At 33.9% G+C, this 20,030-nt stretch overlaps 1 protein-coding gene across 2 annotated transcripts in view; it reads left to right on the top strand.

Annotated features, from left to right (window-relative positions):
* LOC149791571 (uncharacterized) overlaps positions 1-20,030 on the top strand; it is a 61,219-nt gene that overhangs the window by 25,012 nt on the left and 16,177 nt on the right. The window contains exons 5-6 of one of the 2 annotated variants that reach the window (XM_089970118.1): positions 5,317-5,519; positions 10,159-10,271. In XM_089970118.1, the coding sequence (XP_089826244.1) occupies positions 5,317-5,519; positions 10,159-10,271 (316 nt within the window). The remainder of the gene's footprint in view (positions 1-5,316; positions 5,520-10,158; positions 10,272-20,030) is intronic. The other variant, XM_089970119.1, reaches the window with a different exon arrangement.

The following is a 20,030-nucleotide window of genomic DNA, read 5'->3' as shown; positions in this document are numbered from 1 at the left end:
TATGAGAAATACCTGTATATGTGAAATGATGTATGTATAGAAGAAATCATACCTGATTATGGGAATTCATATCAGTATTTGGGAAATTATACCTGTTTATAGAAAATCATACCTGCTTATATGAAGTATTACTTGTATATGGAAAATTATACCTGTTTATGGGAATTCTTATACTTCATTATGGAAAGTTTTACCCATATATGGGAAATTATACCCATATATGGGAAATCACATGTTTGAAAGTAAATACTTATGTCATCAATTACACCAGTAAAGTATTAGTGACAGGAAAACAGATAATTAATGTATCCTGCAGGTAATGAATGAGTTCCATTTGCAGTATGAAATTGTTACATTTCCTTTGGGTTTTGTGGATTTTCTGATGAAAAAAGAAATTATGATATTAACGCTGTATTTTTCGTCTATTTCGGTAAAGAGTAACAAAATTGCATTAAAATTTACACTTAAAGCTCGTGTATTACATGTTCAAACATCAACCAGTTGTAACATGTACTAAAAATATTTTTTACATGTACAAACAACAGTAAGTTAGTACATGTAGTAGGAGTTGTGCATCTAAATGCCAAGGTCATTCACTTGTCCAGAAATCATCTGCATTGTCCAGAATTTTGGATAAGCTTAGTTCTGGGCCCAGTCCAAACCATCTGAAACACTAAGATTGGGTCTGATCCTAGGACACCAGGGTTCCAGTATTGTTCTGAAGTCATGACAACAAGCATGTAACACAGTATATATTGTTATGTACTGCACTTTACAAATGCATTTTCAAGTATTGCTTATCTCTGTTTGCATCCACATCTACATGAAAATAGCATTAAAGCGTAAACAGGAATTGTTTGCCATGTTCAGCCTCTTGTTTTTTGTGTAAGATGATGAAGCAGATTGTTGTGATTTGGCCAGTTCTGTAAAAATCATTTGAACTTCAAATTCTAGGAAGTTTATTCAAATAAAACTTTCTAAAAAATGCAACATAACCTGTGCTGATTTTTTAAAATATTACAACCAAAGATTTTACCTGACCTTTGTCATTTTTGGCAGTTTAACACCATGTTTCAGTACATGATAGGCTACACAGTGTCCAGTATATCAGGTGAAGGAAGAACCCAGGAAATCCCTGGGAAGAACCATTAAGCTACCAGTACTCGGAGCTACTGGTGAGCTTTCTATCGCAACCATGTAGGTCAAACCCAAGATTGGAACTCATGCAGACAGAGGTAATATTGCAGTGTTAACTAAAGGCAAACAGCTTAGACCACATGGTGCCCCCGGGGTCCCCCACCTAATTTAAGTAACATAGTCTTGGTGCATTGGACATTTTAACTTACGAACTAAATTTTTGCAGAAATGTAGGAAAATGAACAAAATGAGAATTTCTTAAAGGGAAAATTTCACGTTCACAAATTTTGATAATTTAGAATCCTAGATGCATCTACAGCTAATTAATTGATGCATGTCAGTGATATAAGTAAATACATAAGTTGTCTTGTCCAAATTTGGAGACTGCAGTGTTGAAACTCTTTCTTTTTAAAAGGTAGGAGACATATTTAGATGAGACATCTTTCTTACAGTGCATTTACTGTTCATGTTAATTGGTTACATTTTTGCATAGCTTTGAATTTCTTTAAAACTTAATTTGGATGGAAATAAAACTTTATTTGCAGTCTTGTTCAAATTTTGAATTAGCGCCACTGATCATAGACCAGAAGAGGTTATGGAATATTCTGTTGTCCATCATTCATAAAGTGTCCTAAACTACTTCTGTGATTGCCATGAAACTTTACACATTCATCCAATAGCCTAGTTGGCTCTAAATGAAAATGGTGCTGCTTGGACATCCAGAATTGCCATCTTGAAAATCTTGTTATTTCAACATTGGATTTTCACAAATAGACATATTGTGATGTCTAGTTGATATAAATTAAAATTGTGCCAAAAACTGCCGTCGCAGTGGCCATCATGAAAATCGTGTCATTACTACTTTAATCTCCTGAAGGGAAATTCATATTTACATATTGGTTTTGCCAGAAGATTTCTGGGTCCTAAACAAAACTGTTGCTTGTCTGATGCTTGTGGGTCAGTCTGTTGCTTGTCTGATGGCCAGTATGGCCATCACAGTGGTCATTATAAAACTTTTCATTATCTCTGCTCCTCAGTGTATTGCCATGACATCATAGAATTTTACTAAACATCAATGTTGTCAGGTTGGTCATAAATGAAAATGGTGCCAATGAGACATCCAGTATTGCCCACCACAGCAATTAATTTGAAAATCTTATTATCGCTGAAAAATATCAAAAGTGGTTTCAACTCCCAGCAGTTAAAAGGAAGAATTGGTGTTATCTTGAATTTCATGAAATCCTTTCCAGCCAGTTGATCATTCCTTCTTGTCCTTTAGCTAATCCTTGTGTGAACTGCAACATTGAATAGGACACATGCAGGTGCTTCATTTCTTTGAGGTTAATGGAACCATGATCATTAACTGAGGCAGTGATACCTATGACTAGATGCTTAGTCTGTCTTTACCAAAATTATGAAGTCTGATATTTCTTGATCATGTTTTATAGAAACGAGTTTCATTTGTCCATGCAGCATGACCCATAGAGAATACACCAAGATTTTTAAGTTGAGACCGACTGCAAACTGCACATACCAAATCTGCCATCACACAGTGTACCAACAGGTTTTGTTCTATGCAAGTTTGCTAGAAGTCATTAGATAAAGTAACGTAAAACCATACAAACAGCGTAGACCCCAATGGCATCTTATGTGATGGCAGATCATGGTCTCAGTTGTTTTCCTCTGGAGGCTACTTACAAAAGATTTGACTCTTAAGGTATGAAATGAAACAGTTCACCATACTCAGCTGTGAAATATACATGTATTCTGACAATTGGGAATCAAGATACATGGCTTTCATTTTGATCACAGAGTGGGCATGATGTTATTAAAGCCACAAATATATATGCAGTTTCTATTTCTGGATATGACTCTTGGCTCTCAAAACCACTGATATTTCACCTTAAGCACATGCAAGCAATGTACAATCTCCAGATCCATTTATTGAGAAATTAAGAGGTACTGTTTTGAACTTTATTGGGGCATCATTCTTCCAAAACAGCAACCTCTGAAAATCTATTTTCAAAAATGCAGAGATGTTATCATCCTTTAAAAAATAAAAATAAAATTAAACGTATTTGTATAAAATTTATCTATAGATGAAATTACAATTTATTTGTAAAAATGAGTTCATGTGTTTGGACTTTACATTTGTAACCCATGGCATCATGAAACATTCCACGTTGACTGTCATGTGAGATAACTTGAATTCTGGAGCAAACCACACTGGAAAAAATGTAACCAAACTTCACAGTTATGCTTCAGTGCATGGATATAGAAAAAGCGTTTTAAAAAAAAGCAGCTTGTCATCTTTTCTATGATTCATTTCACTAATTGATTCAGTCAGGTGTTTTTATTACATCATACTGTAATACATAAAAACATTTGTATTTATTCTACGACTCTTCCTGGAGAAGACTAACCAGTGAATAATGTTACCTGCATTCATTAGAAAGCACCATTGAAACCAATTCCCAAGTGGTCTAAAGTGCTCACCATTACAGATCACTGCCATCTCACCTCTGTCTGCATGGGTTCGAGTCTTGGGTTTGGCCAATGTGGGTATGTGAGAAAGTTTGCCAGTAGCTACTTGTGGGTCAGTGGTTCTTTCTGGGGTTTTCCTGGGGTCTTCCTCCACCATTTATACTGGCCACCATGTATAGCTTATATTAAACCCTACAACACCAAAAACAAAAATCATTGGAACATAAATAAATAGAGTTAAGCCTCATGGCTTTTGCATAAGCTGATAAAGCAGGCATGTATGATTTGACCATTTGTGGAAAGGTTACTTTTCTCAAGCAACTTTTTCCATAAAATGCAACATAACCCATGCTGATTTTTATATGATGTGTCTAAGTTAGTGGCTAACTTAAATTAAATATAACTATGTGCATATGAACTGGATTTTTTAAAGGAAAATTTAGAAGTGAAGGAAATATTTATAGTAATAGCTTAGAGTTACAATAATAATACATAAAAGGACAAATTAGATATGCAACCAATAATGTTCCCAGGGGTCTAACTGCACACCACAAGGACTTAGCCATTTGTGCTGGTTTAGCATGTGGATTGTTTTAAATTCTAGTTACAATCATGAATCCGATATATTACAATTATGTAGCATTTCATGAATCCAATATATCATTTCAATTATCTAGCACTTCATGAATCCAATATATTATTACAATTATCTAGCATTTCATGAATCCAATATATTATTACAGTTAGGTAGCATTTCATGAATACAGTATATTGTTACAATTATCTAGCACTTCATGAATCCCATATTATGTTATTACAGTTATGTAGCACTTCATGAATCCAATATGTTATTACAATTATGTAGCACTTCATGAGTCCAGTATATTATTACAATTATGTAGCATTTCATGAATACAATATATTGTTAGTTATGTAGCATTTCATGAATACAATATATTATTTCAATTATGTAGCATTTCATGAATATAATATATTATTACAATTATGTAGCATTTAATGAATACAATATATTATTTCAATTATGTAGCATTTCATGAATATAATAGATTATTACAATTATGTAGCATTTAATGAATCCAATATAGTACTACAATTATCTAGCATTTAATGAATCCAATATATTATTACAATTATCTAGCATTTCATGAATCCAATATATTGTTACAATTATGTAGCATTTCATGAATTCAATATATTATTACAGCTATTTAGCATTTTATGAATGTAACATGCTACATTTATTTTGCACATTATTCTGACACATTACACTGCAGCAATTCGTGAATGTGATATGTTACATTTATGTAGCATATGATAAACATGACAAATTACATTGATGTAGCAATACACAAATATGGCACATCATTGTATTTATGAAGGATTTCATTAAGATGACCATTTAAGTCACATTTCATGAATATAAAATCATTACATTTATTGTACATATTATAAATGTATCATTATTACATTTATGTTGCATTTCATGAATGTAACATTATTACATTATGTTGCATTTCATGAATGTAACATTATTACATTATGTTGCATTTCATGAATGTAACGTTATTATGTTTGTGTAGCATTTTCTGAATTATATATTATTACAAATCTGGGGGTAAGGATGGAATTTCAGTTTTGGTAAATCAAGACACGATGAATTCGCATTGCTTTCAGATGAGGGTGAAATATTTGAGGTAGAGAAAGAAAAGGATGAAGAGGAAGGAGAGATTGAGGAGGATGAAATACAGACTGCCATCCCACGTCTATTTAATGTAGGTGATCTTGTTTGGGGTCAAAGACATGGATTCCTATCCTGGCCAGGGAAACTCGTGTCAAAAGGAGATTTAAAAGGAGACCAAAAACTGGAGGAAGGAAAGGTAACCAGTATAGTATTGCTGTGTATTGGTTGATCTTGCAAGATGTCAGTCATACTTTAACTTTTTTGCATAATAAAAATGGCATATTCTATAAAGTGTATTGCTGTTTAAGATCACATCTACAATATATTCATCTCCATGGTTTTCTCAAAAGTCCCAGCCATATTAAGGTACTCCATATGCTAATTATCCATCCATCCATGCCTCCTTTTAAGCCATTGGTTACAAATTCACATAAATTTATAGTTATGTGCCCTTAAAGTAACCATCTTCAAAGTTAGTCTCATCCTTTTAAGGTCAGATTTTTTTCAAGATTTCAGTTTCAAATGTTTTTTTGTCTTCAAATATTTTCTGACTAAATTTTATGTGTAGAATCTTACCAGGTGCATCATATATGACAGATTTTGTATTATAACCATGGGGTAGGCAGTGGGGGGATAGATTGGATTATGCAGTAAAATGTGGGTGGATTTGCAAACATCAGCTGATGCAATCTCTAGTCAGTATTGGTCTGCCCTATCTGTGGGGGGGGGGGATAAGATAATATCCATGTTTATCTGTATGCATGTGCCAAAGCAACACAATGTACTGTACTTTAAATATAACACCTGTGTCCTGAATAACTAAATGGAAATAGGTTTGCCTGTAAAATTTACAGCAGTGTTATGCACCACTCCCTTGATAACTCACGCCCTGATAACTCGTGAACCTGCTTATAATGCGGGGTCAGGCTTGGATCCCATTTATTTAAAGCCAGAAAATACACACACACACCCAAACTGATCCCTGTTTATTGAACCTGAAGAAAATTGCAATCAAAATTGGTAATTGAAATGTTGATATATATCGCTCATTTTATGGTCAAAAACAGTAGATATGACCTGGAAATTTTAATCAACATTTTGAAATTATCAGCTTTTAACAAGAAGTCATATAATTGGTCATATTTTCTTTCCAAACAACATTCTTAATACACTGTAATTAAAAATATTCAAGGAAATTAGATAGTACATTAATGTTTAAATGCCAATTAAATAATTTTTATTAAGTGAAATTTGTGTTTTAATTCTATCTTTTAGTTGTCGTAATGGTAATCATCATAAATGTAATGTGTATTTAACCATAAAATGTGTCAATCTAACATAACAGCTGTGTCCACCAGCAATCTCTGAGAACCTAATTAAGTGCCGACCATGTTTTGATAACTGACTTGCGGGAGTATTTGTTGTGTTGTTGCAATGAATTAAAAGCTGGCCTCCTTTGTATTATCACGTTAATTAAGTCTTTTGAATCAAATAAAGGAGGCGGAATAAAAGAAAAGTGAAAGGCACGCAAATCCATCCTACTTAAAATCTAGTGGCTTCGGTTGTATGTCCGGTGAACTCACTTTATTTGATCAATCGAACACTGTTATAAACGTTATTGTGTATGTAACATAAACTACCTTCAATTAACCGACTCATTCATAAATGTGATCAAAGCTAGCAAGGTGACCAAGCGAAATGAACACTTCATAAAATAAAGAGTTTGGTCTCACAGATACAGACCATTTTGGGCAAGTGGGTTTCAGAGAATTCCTGAACTGGCACTTAGAGATATCTGTAACATGATAACCAGGTTGGATTTCGGATTACAGAACACTTTTGATGGTGATACAAATACAAAATTTTAATGATGAATGACTTGAATGAGAAGAATTGATTAATACGTGCATGTAATAGATCCAAATATTGGACAAATTAACATAATCCACACGTACCTAATAATGCAACAAATGGACAAAGGTGAATGATACACAGTAATTTCACACGATGAAAAGAATGATGTGTTTTACTCAAATAGTAAAAATGAATTCACTCAAATAGTGATAAATGAGGTATTTTACTCGAATAGTAAAATTATGAAAACAGAGGGATAGTTGTCATACAAAATATCTTTACAATCCCAAAACACTGGGTATTACAAACCCCAAAATTAGCCCACGGCTAAAAGATTACATGTATGGAGTTACATACTCCATCACCAGCACACTTGTCTACCAGTCACACTGGTCAATCAAGCAGTCAGTATTCCAGGTAGTCACTGACCACCATTCAGTTCCTTGGTCAATCAGACAATCAGCGCCCACCATTGGTCAGCAATGCCCGATCACCTGCTACTTGACCAGCAGCATTGTTCACTCAGCTCTACGGCTGCTATGGTTCAGCTTTGCAGCTGCTTTGGTCAGCTTCTCTGGTTAGCTCTACAGTTGGTACCACATCGACTCCGATTAGCTGAAAATACATCTAGCATCATGTACCATGTATGACACAGGCATATATGATAAAACATAATGATGTTATATACGGTAAGCTATACAGATTACAATATCGGCACAATAATTACAAAACAATACACAGGTTCAGAAGTGAACCTACCTGTGCCCAATAAGAATCTAACGGTACTAAACATTTCTTAAAAATGCAACTTTATATTGCTAATATAAATCTCTTGCTAAGTTACAAACAAGAATAGAAAATATTTGCATTATACTACGTAAGCTACACAGAAAATATACAAATATAAACGTGGTAGTACAATAGTTAAATCTTATACGCAAGAAATTAATAAATAATTCACATACCTCTACAGCTGAAGATGTGCAAGTCCTTCAAGTAGACTGCTCACTGACAAGATGTTCGTAATGTATAGATTTAGTCTTGACAGTGATGCATTTATATGCAGACAATGCCACCATACATCATCTGTGTGCTGGAAGTATTCGGTTCTTCCCATCGAAAGCACTTTGCACATGCGGCATAGGATGAACCAAACTCATTGTTTTGAAATAATGTACAATATACATAAATCACCCTTAGGTATCGTTGTACTCAAAAAAATGAAACCCAAGTACATGTATTTAATAAATAAAAGGATTTATACAATTCCGTGACAGTATCCTCATGGATGATAAGAAGTTCCACTATTACTTCCAATGAAATCATGACATAAGTATTGCACTAATTGAACAGTACAAATTTTGTTTCGACATAGATGATTGTCTCGCGAATAAATGTCACTAGTTTTGGGGGAAAAAATGGAATCTTGTTTGGTGGCGTATCAACAGTTAGTCTAGTTCCCTGCTACTTTGACTCCTGACTTGGCATTATACTATTTAATACCACTCCAGGAACCAGACTAATCAAAAAGCATTGACATAGTACACAGATTTTTTTCACATACACATGATGGTAGTTGAAACCAGTTGGAACAATTTTTGACATGTTGGACATTTTGTAAATAAATGTTATTTATACAGAATAACGAACAACTTTATTAGAAAAACCACAATTATTATTGACATTATTGTAAAACGAGGATTCAGTCATTAAACAGCCCAGTCCCCTACCCCCTCCCCCCACGTGTTTTTCTCGAAGTATAAGCAGATTTTTCAATTTTTGGAAGTCCCACGGTAACATGCTTTTAGTGCGGTCTATGTTTGTGGACCCTATTGTGCACGAGTTATCAAGGGAGAGGTGTATATTTGAAGTTTAAAGTAAATTTTAACCATTTTATCTCTTTTGCTTTTATCTGTTATCTATATTTAGGTTTAAGAGTGAAATATGATCTTTATAGTTGCATAGTTATTTTTCACTGAAAAAATTTTTTCATATGCTTTAAAATCTTGAGAGAACTCATTAATAGTCCAGTCAATGAATCTGTGTTATCAACCATAGCTAAACTTTCTCAGCCTCTAAATCTGCCAGTTGGCTGTCTACGCCCATGTCACTAAATAATCCAAATTTGATAAATTCATTGATATTAGAGCCCTATCTGACTCCTTGATTGCCATTTTCATGAGATTTATTTTCTGCAGAATATCTGTAAGGTTCAGTCTAAGATTCAGTATGAAGAGGTTACTGGCAAACTGAGATTTTGAAAATGGGTCAACCAAGAACTTAACATGGCCCACTACTTATTCGTCACAACTTGACATGTATTTACATGCAGATTATACCAAATAATTATACATAAAATGTTAAGTATTCCTCTGATAGCAAAATGCATTATCACATAATATTTATGACTTATGGCCCAGATTTACCCATCCTCTAGCTTTGGATTCTTCAGGTCTCTTCAGCTCTACTTCACAAAGGATTAATGAGACCTTGAATGACTTTAACAGCAGTCCATATTATAATTTAGATGAGTTATCACCCCTGATTGCCCACCCTCCCAACTTTTTGTTCCAGCATCATAAGTTTAGGTTGTAATTTTGAATATCAGTGAAATATATCATGCACCTTAGTTCTGAAGAAACTATAAACAAGTTCAATTTCCAGCATTCCATATTATTATTTTGAGAAGTTATTTTCCCTGAATACCTATCTTCTACAAACTGTAGTTATGCTGTAAAAGGCCCTGTCACGAAAATTGTAGTGAGTGGGGCCATTTGTGACATGGCCATTGTTAGCTCTAGTTTATGTGTGGAACAGGATCTCAATGGCCAATAGATTTAGCATACCATATATCAGGGTTTATGTTCTTCAGGTGGTACATCCAGTAGAATGAAGAGTAAATCTGTGGTGCTTTATGTAATTCTTTGCTTTGTGCAATTGGATGCATGTCAGTAGCACACTTGACTTTTTCCCTTCCTTAGATGTGGGTGAAGTGGATTGGTGATCACTGTCCCACTCAGGTGAAGCCAGAGACCTTGAAGACTCTGTCTGAAGGATTAGAGGAACACCACCGTGCTCAGAAAAAACATAGAAAGTAAGTTGTACATTATGTGCAGTCAGAGTACAGAAATATGAGGCTACTCACTTACTGAGGTGCCAAGTTGGTGTGGAAATTTTAAGTCAAGTGGTAAATATACCTGACTTTGATGCAGGGGACCTGGTTTTGAATCTTATTTGTAGGTATTCTTTCTCCTCGCCTAATTCATATTGGAGTTTATCCAACTCTTCTTCATTAAGGGCTTTCAAATTTATACAAATAACGCCAGTCCACTTTCTATTATAGCCGATGTTACTAAATGAGACAAAACTTTAAATTATTTCTTCTTAGAAACTGCTCAGGAGAAAATTGAAAGCAAGCATTTTGGTAATAAGGGCTTAAAACTACTAATCGAAAATTGATTTTCTTTTAAAGAAAGCACCCTAATGTGAAGCTTTTGTATTTATGAAAAAGATGCCAATCTGCCATCAAATATATTTGCTGTTTCAAAACTTTAGAAAATCGTTTAAACACCACTTAACAGACATGAATCAAATTTGACAGTAATTATGCTATCTTTAATGCATTTCAAATTAATACAAATAATACTACTCTACCATCAAGTAATGCTACTGTTAATAAAAGTAGAAATACATTTACACAACTTAATTTTAAAAATTACTGCTGCTGAATAAAACTTGCAAACTTTGATGCCAAGTACCTTGACTTAGGGATCTTTCATTATTGACCAATGATGCTGATTTGTTATTGAATATAGATGAGACCTTGAACCAGTTGTTTTCATAACATATGCAATTAGCAGCATTGGAAGAAATGACAGCAACATGATGACCCAGATTTTTTTGTTTGAATGAATGAAGGGAAGTAACCTGTCCAAAGGTCTATTTCGAAGTCACAGGGTAGGGTTTTGCAGATTTATTTAACATGCCAAAAACAGGCTTAAATCAGATTTTTTTTCAAATTGAATACAAGATTTATACATTTAGTAATATATAATTAATGATTTATAATTTTAAAGAAACTGAAATGTAACAAGTACCACTGTAAGTTGACAATAATTTCATGATACAATTATAAGACAGATTTGTTAAAATACCAGCAGTTAGCATTCTGGACTCCCATGCAGGCATACCATGTTTGAATCCCAGACCAGGCTAAATCATTTGTCATGTTGTGCCCTTAGATTAAATACTTTGCAATTTTATTCCAACAGAAACTAATAAAAGCTAAGGGTCAATCATCTTAAAACTGACTTAGCCCAACCAGACCAGAAGTATTATGCGCTGGCAAATCTGGGTCTGTGCAGACTGTAGTTGTCTTCTGAGCGAGAATGTATGGTCAATAAAATACCACAGCTATGCATGTTTGATACTAAATTTGGTCAAAGTCATGACAGCGTCATTGTAAGAGTAAAGAAGATGGGTTTAAAACAGTTTTAATACGTGGCCCTGTTTGTAAGATATAGTAGGAGACAAGGTTTGTAACTTGAGAAATTTCATTTTCTTCCCAGATCCTTGAATTCATAACGGTATTTTCATTTGCAGCAACACTTTTCAGTAATTTGTGTGTGGTTGAACTTTGGCAGTTGTTAAGGATAAAAAATGTACATTTTTGTTCTAATGATTTGAATCTGCAGCTACATAGCCTAGGACTTCTCCAGTGACCTAGTAGTTAGAGTGTCCATCTCGGATGCGGAAGGTCGTGGGTTCAATCCCCGGCAGAGTCATATCAAAGACTTACAAAAATGGTACTTACAGCTGCCTCGCTTAGTGCTCAGCATTAAGAGGCTAGTGTTAGGACTGGTCGGCCTGGTGTCAGGATAATGTGACTGGGTGGGACATCATGCTACATGTCTGCGGCATGATGCCCTAATGCTTGACATCACTGTAAAACTGTCACACTGCAGACATCGTAGCGATATGACTGACTTTTTTTAAAGCTGCGTTAAAAATCCAAATCACACAAACACACTTAGCCCAGGAAGAAGATAGTAGTAAAGCAACTTTTTGTTTAAGAGGTCCAAGAGGTCATGTGGTTTTCCTAACCATGATACTGTATTGACTATGTGTTCCAAGCTATTCTGTCCCATGTGCAGTTTCAGTATGTGTCTTAATTTGCATGCACAAACTGATATACCATATTTAACATACATCTTGGGAAAAGATAAAATGAACAACTTTTTTTTCTGTCCAATAATTTATGATCAAACTTTTTGGTACCAATATATTATAACTATATCCTTAAACTTCCAGACCTCAAACAGATTGTGTTGAATTTGCCACCCTTTGTTGTCACATATTAAATTAAAGTATGTCAGTAGAAGACTTTTTTTGCTAACATACTGAAAGAAAATAACCTAGTACTGTTGTTATTTATTTTTAGTTTTTGTTCTTCATAAGCAATTTATGTGCATATGAAATGTATCCATTAACCGAAATCATACACAGTGATGTGGAGTACAGATCTATAGTGTGTATCAATTATGTTGAGTCCAATCATTGACATATTTTTCATTGACTTGAAGACGAATAAACAAATTGTGTTTGGTTTTCTTCAAGGGTTTCAAACTGAAAATTCAATCCAACAAAATCAGAAACAAGAGAGAGAGAGAAACAACTGTACCTTCAAAGCATGACATGTTATTTGGTGCAAAATAATGATGAGCGTATTTAACCAGGTTAACCATGTTTTGCCAACAAATATAATTACTAAATGCATTCACTATGAGTGCAAATGACAATATTTTTGCTAGTACAGGTTACAAAAATATTCTTAAAGACAAAGTTGTGCAAGCTATTTTACCCTGCAGATATCAGTTATGATAACAAGGTGGCAAATAATCAAAGCATGGTTGGTAAATGAACACACCAGTTAGAGAGAAATAAACTCGTTCTTTCAAATGTGGTTATAAGATACAAAGATTATTTCATATACAGAGCAAACTTTGGATTCTTTCAAGTATGCCAATTTGTTTATGTGCAGAGTTGATTGACCTGTGGAAACTGACCATGAATTCCTTTTACTTGTATTCACTTGATACTATGGAACAATTTCGGCTTTGTAAGTGGCACTTTAAGCATATGATCTGTGAAATCTGTTACAGCCTGTGCCTGAACAGATTTTGTTTCAACCATGTAGCATGATCACAGGAACTTTATTGGCCTGTTAACTGAATATAGAACTGCTTGGCACTGAGCAAGTATCAAATGCTTGTCTTGATCAAAGGGTTGGGATAACAAAGTGAGTGTTGCCATTACCAGCTAAGGGCTTTGTGCTGGCAGATAACTAAGGAAATATTACTTGGGAATTAGACCTGGCTTTCAAAAAAGGCAGTGTAAATCAGAATTTGTATTGTGTCAGACAAGTGTCCAGCAAAACACAAACTCTAACACAAATATGAGTTGTTCAGATTTGCACAGAAATGGAGATGTATACTTACTGGTAAACACCTGAGTATTAATATCTTTGATAGACACTTCATTCTTCATCATGTAATATCTAATTAAATATTTTAAATTATTAATATCCAATTAAGCATTTATATTACTATCTTACTATCGTGTAATCAATAAAATAAACAAAGTGCATACCATAATATATATGTTGTTGTTGTAGGGTTTGACACCACTTTACAGCACAAGATAGGCTGGCTATACATGGCAGCCAGTGGTGGAGGAAGAACCCTGGCAAACCCTGGGAAGAAACACTGACCCACAAAAAGCTACTGGCCAGCTTTCTCACTTACCCACATTAGCCGAGCCTGAGACTCGAGCCCACACAGACAGATAATCTATATGTAATTCTTCACTGGAATAGTGGCATGATAATGTTCAAACATTTTAATTTAAAGTATTGTGTAAGTACTGCAAACCTCCAGAGTTTTCAATATTACACTTAGATTTATACAATTTTGTTTTTCAAAAGTTTGCAGTTAGGAGGAAAAGTGTGAAAAACACTGACCATTTTTTAAAGTTATTTAAAAAAATAAATATAAGCTGGAGTGCATTTTGGGGTATAATTTTTTTAATGATTTCATTTTTAAAATCAATAATTGATGCCTATATTAATCATTTTTTCTGATAAGCATCAATATAATAATTGAAAATGTGTCCCAAAACTTACAACTAAAAAACAGATCTTTCCCAGAACACACTGTACAAAAAAGTTACAATTAATTTATGTTGTCCCAACAATATGCAGTAAATAAAATGTCAGGTATGCAATATCAGACCCAGTCAGGCTTCTTGTTAAATTATGTAGCTTTTGATTGGAAATTTGCATCAGATAAATTCCCTCCTCCCCAAGAGTTTTTTTTTTCATGCCAAATTTGATGGCCTGTCATTTAGTGACTTGGGATTATTTCACAAGAGTGTCAGATTTATCCAAAGCCAATAAATTCATGAAACAGCATTTCAGAAACATACCAGAAACAGCCATTATGTCATATGTGTAATTATAATTGTCTGATGGTGGGACACATTTAATCAGCTTATGTGTAAAAAAAAAACAACTTGATATAATGGCTTGCATTTTAGGCAACAAAAAACACCCTTAATTTAAATTTGTTAGCTCTACTGTTCTTTGAGTAGAAGATCATATGAGGTGGTATATTGTCCATCTTCCATCCATCTGTTGGCACAAGTTAATTACTGCTACCCCTCCTAAACTACTTGGAGGATTGCCATGACATTTTGCATACACAGTCAAGCTGTGGTCTACTTTTTCCTAATTGAAAATGGTGCTGCTTGCACATCCCGTATGTCAGTCACAATGGCCATCTTGAAAATCCTATTATTGCTACTTTTGATGAATGGATGGTCACATGAACACAGGGTTTTAAAAAAATACTTATTATAATGTCCACTTCTTCCTAAATGAAAATGGTGCCGATCTGAAATGGATTGTGATATCAGCATAGGGTTTTTGTAAAAGACTTCTTATGCTGTCTAGTTGGTCCTAAATGAAAATGGTGCAAGGGAAAATGGTGCTGATCTGACAACCACTATTGTAGCCACAGCCGCCATTTTTAAAATGTTACCACTGCTTTTCCTAAATGGATGGTCACAAAAGTTTGTTATCATTACAACTCCTAAACCACTTGAAGGATTGCCATGAAACTTAAATTATGCATTCACCTCAAACTTAGTCATATTAACATGGTGTTTTCACAAAAAGACTTTTTATGATGTCTGGTTGGGCCTAAAGAAAAATGGTAGCTACCTGACTGTCACATTGACCATTTTGAAAATCTTGTTATTGCTACTGCCCTGACCTGGATGCTCATATCAAAATAGGGTTTTCATTGAAAGATTTCTTAGGATGTATAGCTAGTTCAGAATAAAAATGGTGGCAATCTGATTTCCAGTATGATCACCATGGCAGCCATCTTAAAAGTCTTGTTATTACTGCTCTACCTCAAAAGGAATGTTGTGTCAATGAGATTTTCACTTCTTATGATTGGTCTGAAATCAAAATGGTTCCAATCTGATGTCCATTATGAACACCACATCAGCCATATTGAAATCATGAATTTGCTAGTCCTCCTGAAAGAAAGTCATAACTTGAAAATAGTTTTCTCTACTCTTCTCTTAATAGATGACTATATTGACATGAGGTTTTCACTACTAGAATTCTTATGACACCAGTTGGTCCTGAATGAAAATGGTGTCAATCATATATCCAATATGGCTGCTAAGATAATTCTCTTAAAATGTTGTCACTAATGCACCTGAATGGATGATGATCATTATGACCTGTGGTTTTCACTAAAACACATCTTTAGATGTCTTCACCTGAATAGATGATGATCATTATGACCTGTGGTTTTCACTAAAACACATCTATAGATGTCTTCACCTGAATAGATGATCATTATGACCTGTGGTTTTCACTAAAACTTATCTATAGATGTCTTCACCTGAATGGAAGATCATTATGACCTGTGGTTTTCACTAAAACACATCTGTAGATGTCTTCACCTGAATAGATGATCATTATGACCTGTGGTTTTCACTAAAACACATCTGTAGATGTCTTCACCTGAATGGATGATGATCATTATGACCTGTGGTTTTCACTAAAACACATCTATAGATGTCTTCACCTGAATGGATGATCATTATGACCTGTGGTTGTCACTAAAACACATCTACAGATGTCTTCACCGGAATGGATGATCATTATGACATGTGATTTTCACTAAAACACATTTATAGACATCTTCTCTTTCCTAAATGAAAATGGCGCCAAACTGACATCTGCAGTGTGCAACACATCAGTTGATTTGAAAATCTAGTTATTGCTGAAGAATATTAGAGGCGGTTTTAGCATATGACTGTTAAAGATAGAAATGGCCTTGAATACCTGTAAATTCTCTTTGACTAGTAGAGCATTAGTCCCTTTGAGATGGTTGGTTTGGTTTGGTGTTTTATAGGACAGCAACACTTTGTCTAGTAGGTTTGAGATAGGTTTGTTTTGGTTTGGTGTTTTACAGGACAGCAACACTTTGTCTAGTAGGTTTGAGATAGGTTTGTTTTGGTTTGGTGTTTTACAGGACAGAAACACTAGTTTGTTATTTAGTGCCAGAGCAATTTGAGTAAAGCAATATGCCAGAGAACACCATTGTAACCAACCTTGGCTTCATGGTCCTTTTGTTTTCCTGTGGCAGTAGTGACTGATTATCAGACTTTGCAAATTGGCTTGGTCACAGTGACCTACTTTTGTACATCTGCGTCTCTCTCTCTCTCTCTCTCTCTCTCTCTCTCTCTATATATATATATATTTCTTACCGAGCATGAGGCTTTAAACACAGCAGAATGTATAATAGAGGAAAATATAATTCCTTTCACAATACGATATAATCCTTCATTACCTAATATAGGCCTTATAATTAATAAACATTGGAGTCTCCCAAATTTATCAAATAAAACCAGCGTAAAATCACTTAAAAAAACAATTCTTGCTTATAGAAGACCCAAGAATTTGCAAGATTTTCTAATTAGCACTAAACAGACAGAAAATAAAAAAGAACATTTTTGTCATCTAAATGTAACAGACACGGGTGCTCTCAATGTGCAAACATAAGCGAAAGTACTTCTTTCAGTAGCGCTAATACAAAAGAGGTATTTTCTCTGTTATAACACTAACTGCATATCAACTGATGTGATTTATTTGATAACCTGTAAAAAATGTGGCATGCAATATGTTGGACAAACACTTTAAGTTTCTAAGAGAATGAATAATCATTGCTTTCATATATAAAACTTATAGAGATCCTCAGTTTTCCTCTAATATTTCAACACACTTTAACACCAATAATCACTTGATTTTTCTTTCATGCCAATAGATATTGTGCATGGTGACATGAATAGACTCATAAAAGAATCTTATTGGATTCATAAGTTAGATACTTTGTATCCTAATACAAATGCACTATATAAAATTATAAATTGTATATCCTTTATAACAGTATATATGTGTGTGTGTGTGTGTGTATATATATATATATATATATATATATATATATATATATATATATATATATATATATATATATTCATATATATATATATATTCATATATATATATATATATATATATATATATATATATATATATATATATATATATATATATATATATATATATATATATATATAGTGTGTGTGTGTGTGTGTGACCCCACTATAGCAAGCTCAGTTATAACGCGAATTATAATATAACATGGTCATGGTGTGGCTGCCAAAATTTCATAGACATGTATTTTTCTCATACATGAAAAAAAAAGTACGAAGAAAATGTAAAATGTTTATTATCATTTTGGGGAAGAGATTGCATATGTAATAATACAAGACGATCGTGGCATGGCTACTGAAATTTTATATGTATTTTACTTGTACACGAAATAGTAGTTTTTTCTTCTTAAAAGTGCAGAATATAATGTGTAAAAAGTTTATTCTGGGATCGCAAATGGCTTTGCCAATGTCGCAGACTTGGATTTGTTTTCCTTATTGGCGACAAAATATACCATCTGGTGATTTTTTTTATTGGCGACATTGTTGGCTGTTTAAACTTGTATATACGACCATTGGTTTGGAGTGGGGAAAGTCATAGGCCCCATGAATGGAGACCGCAAATTTAATATAAAATGCACTGAAATTTATCTATTGTTATATAAACAATTTCTTTGTCCATATTGACAAACCATCTTAACAGTGCATTGTTATATCATAATCCACTTATGTTGACATCAGGCATGACTACTGTATGTTGTGAGATATCTGCTTTTTTTGTTGTTGACATTTCTGGTAAAGGAGATCAACCGGACAAGGAATTGTCTTGTAATCTATCTTTTGTTAGATTTTTGGCCGCTTGCTAGTAATTAATATATTTACTTAGACTGACATTTGTATGTGGATGGTAAGTAAAATTCCTCTTCTTTTCACTCAGAATTAAATCCTTCAGAAAGCTCACATTTTCTGTGCTAATTCTTGTCATCAGTCTAGAACACCTGCGTCTCTATCATCCATTGACCCTTTCTGTTTCTGACGCATGTGTGGAAGGCAGCAACACACTGCTACCACAAATGTAAAAAAACATCTGACTTGTTGATCTGTTCAGTAGGCAGGGGGGAACACTAACTACAGTCGACCAAATGACGAACAATTCCTTTTTTAAAATGTACCCAGATAAAATAGTTTGCTGAAATTTCAAAGAAAACAGATAATGTTTGAAGCACCGATTGTTATGAAAACATAGCAAACAAATTGGAAAAAAAATCAGTCTCAGTCATGCAGTACAATTATTTGATCTTGCCGCCACAATAAGAAATGAGCATTTGTTTAGTTCTCCAAAGCTGTCCTTTAGCGGTGACTTCAATAACACATGCACCCTTCATTAAAAAAAGCCAACTACAATCTTTAATAAAAACAAAGGACTTTTCTTCAAAGGAAATCAGTACCAAGCTGACATGAAAGCAATGGAATCTGATGGTTTTTTTTTTTCATTTTCCAGCGTACTGGAACATGTTTACTGTGCTGTGAAAGTTTCCTTTTGGCAAGGAAAACATTTATGCTTATGAATGTATCCAACAGTGGCTTAAAATGCAAACTAACTTTTACCGACTTGGGACATACTGAAGAGTAAATGTGCTTCATCACTCGTTACGTGATTGTGCTATGTTTTTCCACTTAATTCAGACCTATATGACCTGTGACAAAATTAGTGAATATTTTAGATCTCTGTGAGTGCATATTTTCAATGGAATTACTGGTATTGTGGATTCAATGTATGTGATGAGATTCATGGGTGAGTACACGATGTTGATACTCTATTCATGCTATACATTTGACATGTATATATAAACAGTATACACATATATGTACCAATCCGTGGTTCTCTAAATAAAGTAAAATAGTTTATATGCCTTCTCTGTTTTCACTAGGTGTATTTCACATTTAATATGCATCGATTTAAGATGGTAACTAAGCCAATGAAGCACATATTGGCTCCCAACTACCATGTTATAGCAGGGTCACACTGTGTGTGTGTGTTTGTGTGTGTGTGCATATATATATATATATATATATATATATATATACAAACATAGTCGGCTCCACTTAAATGTATATCGCTTAATTGCATAGATTGCGTAAGTGCATAGCGAAAGTATGGTCTTGTTTTTCATTGTAAATATACATGAATTCCACTTAAATGCATAGTCCGTTTATATGTTTAGCTTGAGTCCAGTCCCGAGGCTATGCATATAATTTGAGTTCACTGTGTGTATATATATAT

Source organism: Sinohyriopsis cumingii, chromosome 9 (assembly GCF_028554795.1).
Source record: "Sinohyriopsis cumingii isolate HCF-2022 chromosome 9, ASM2855479v2, whole genome shotgun sequence".
Taxonomy (NCBI): Eukaryota; Metazoa; Mollusca; class Bivalvia; order Unionida; family Unionidae; genus Sinohyriopsis; species Sinohyriopsis cumingii.
Note: the sequence above shows the minus strand (reverse complement) of the source record. Positions and strands in the feature narration are given on the sequence as shown.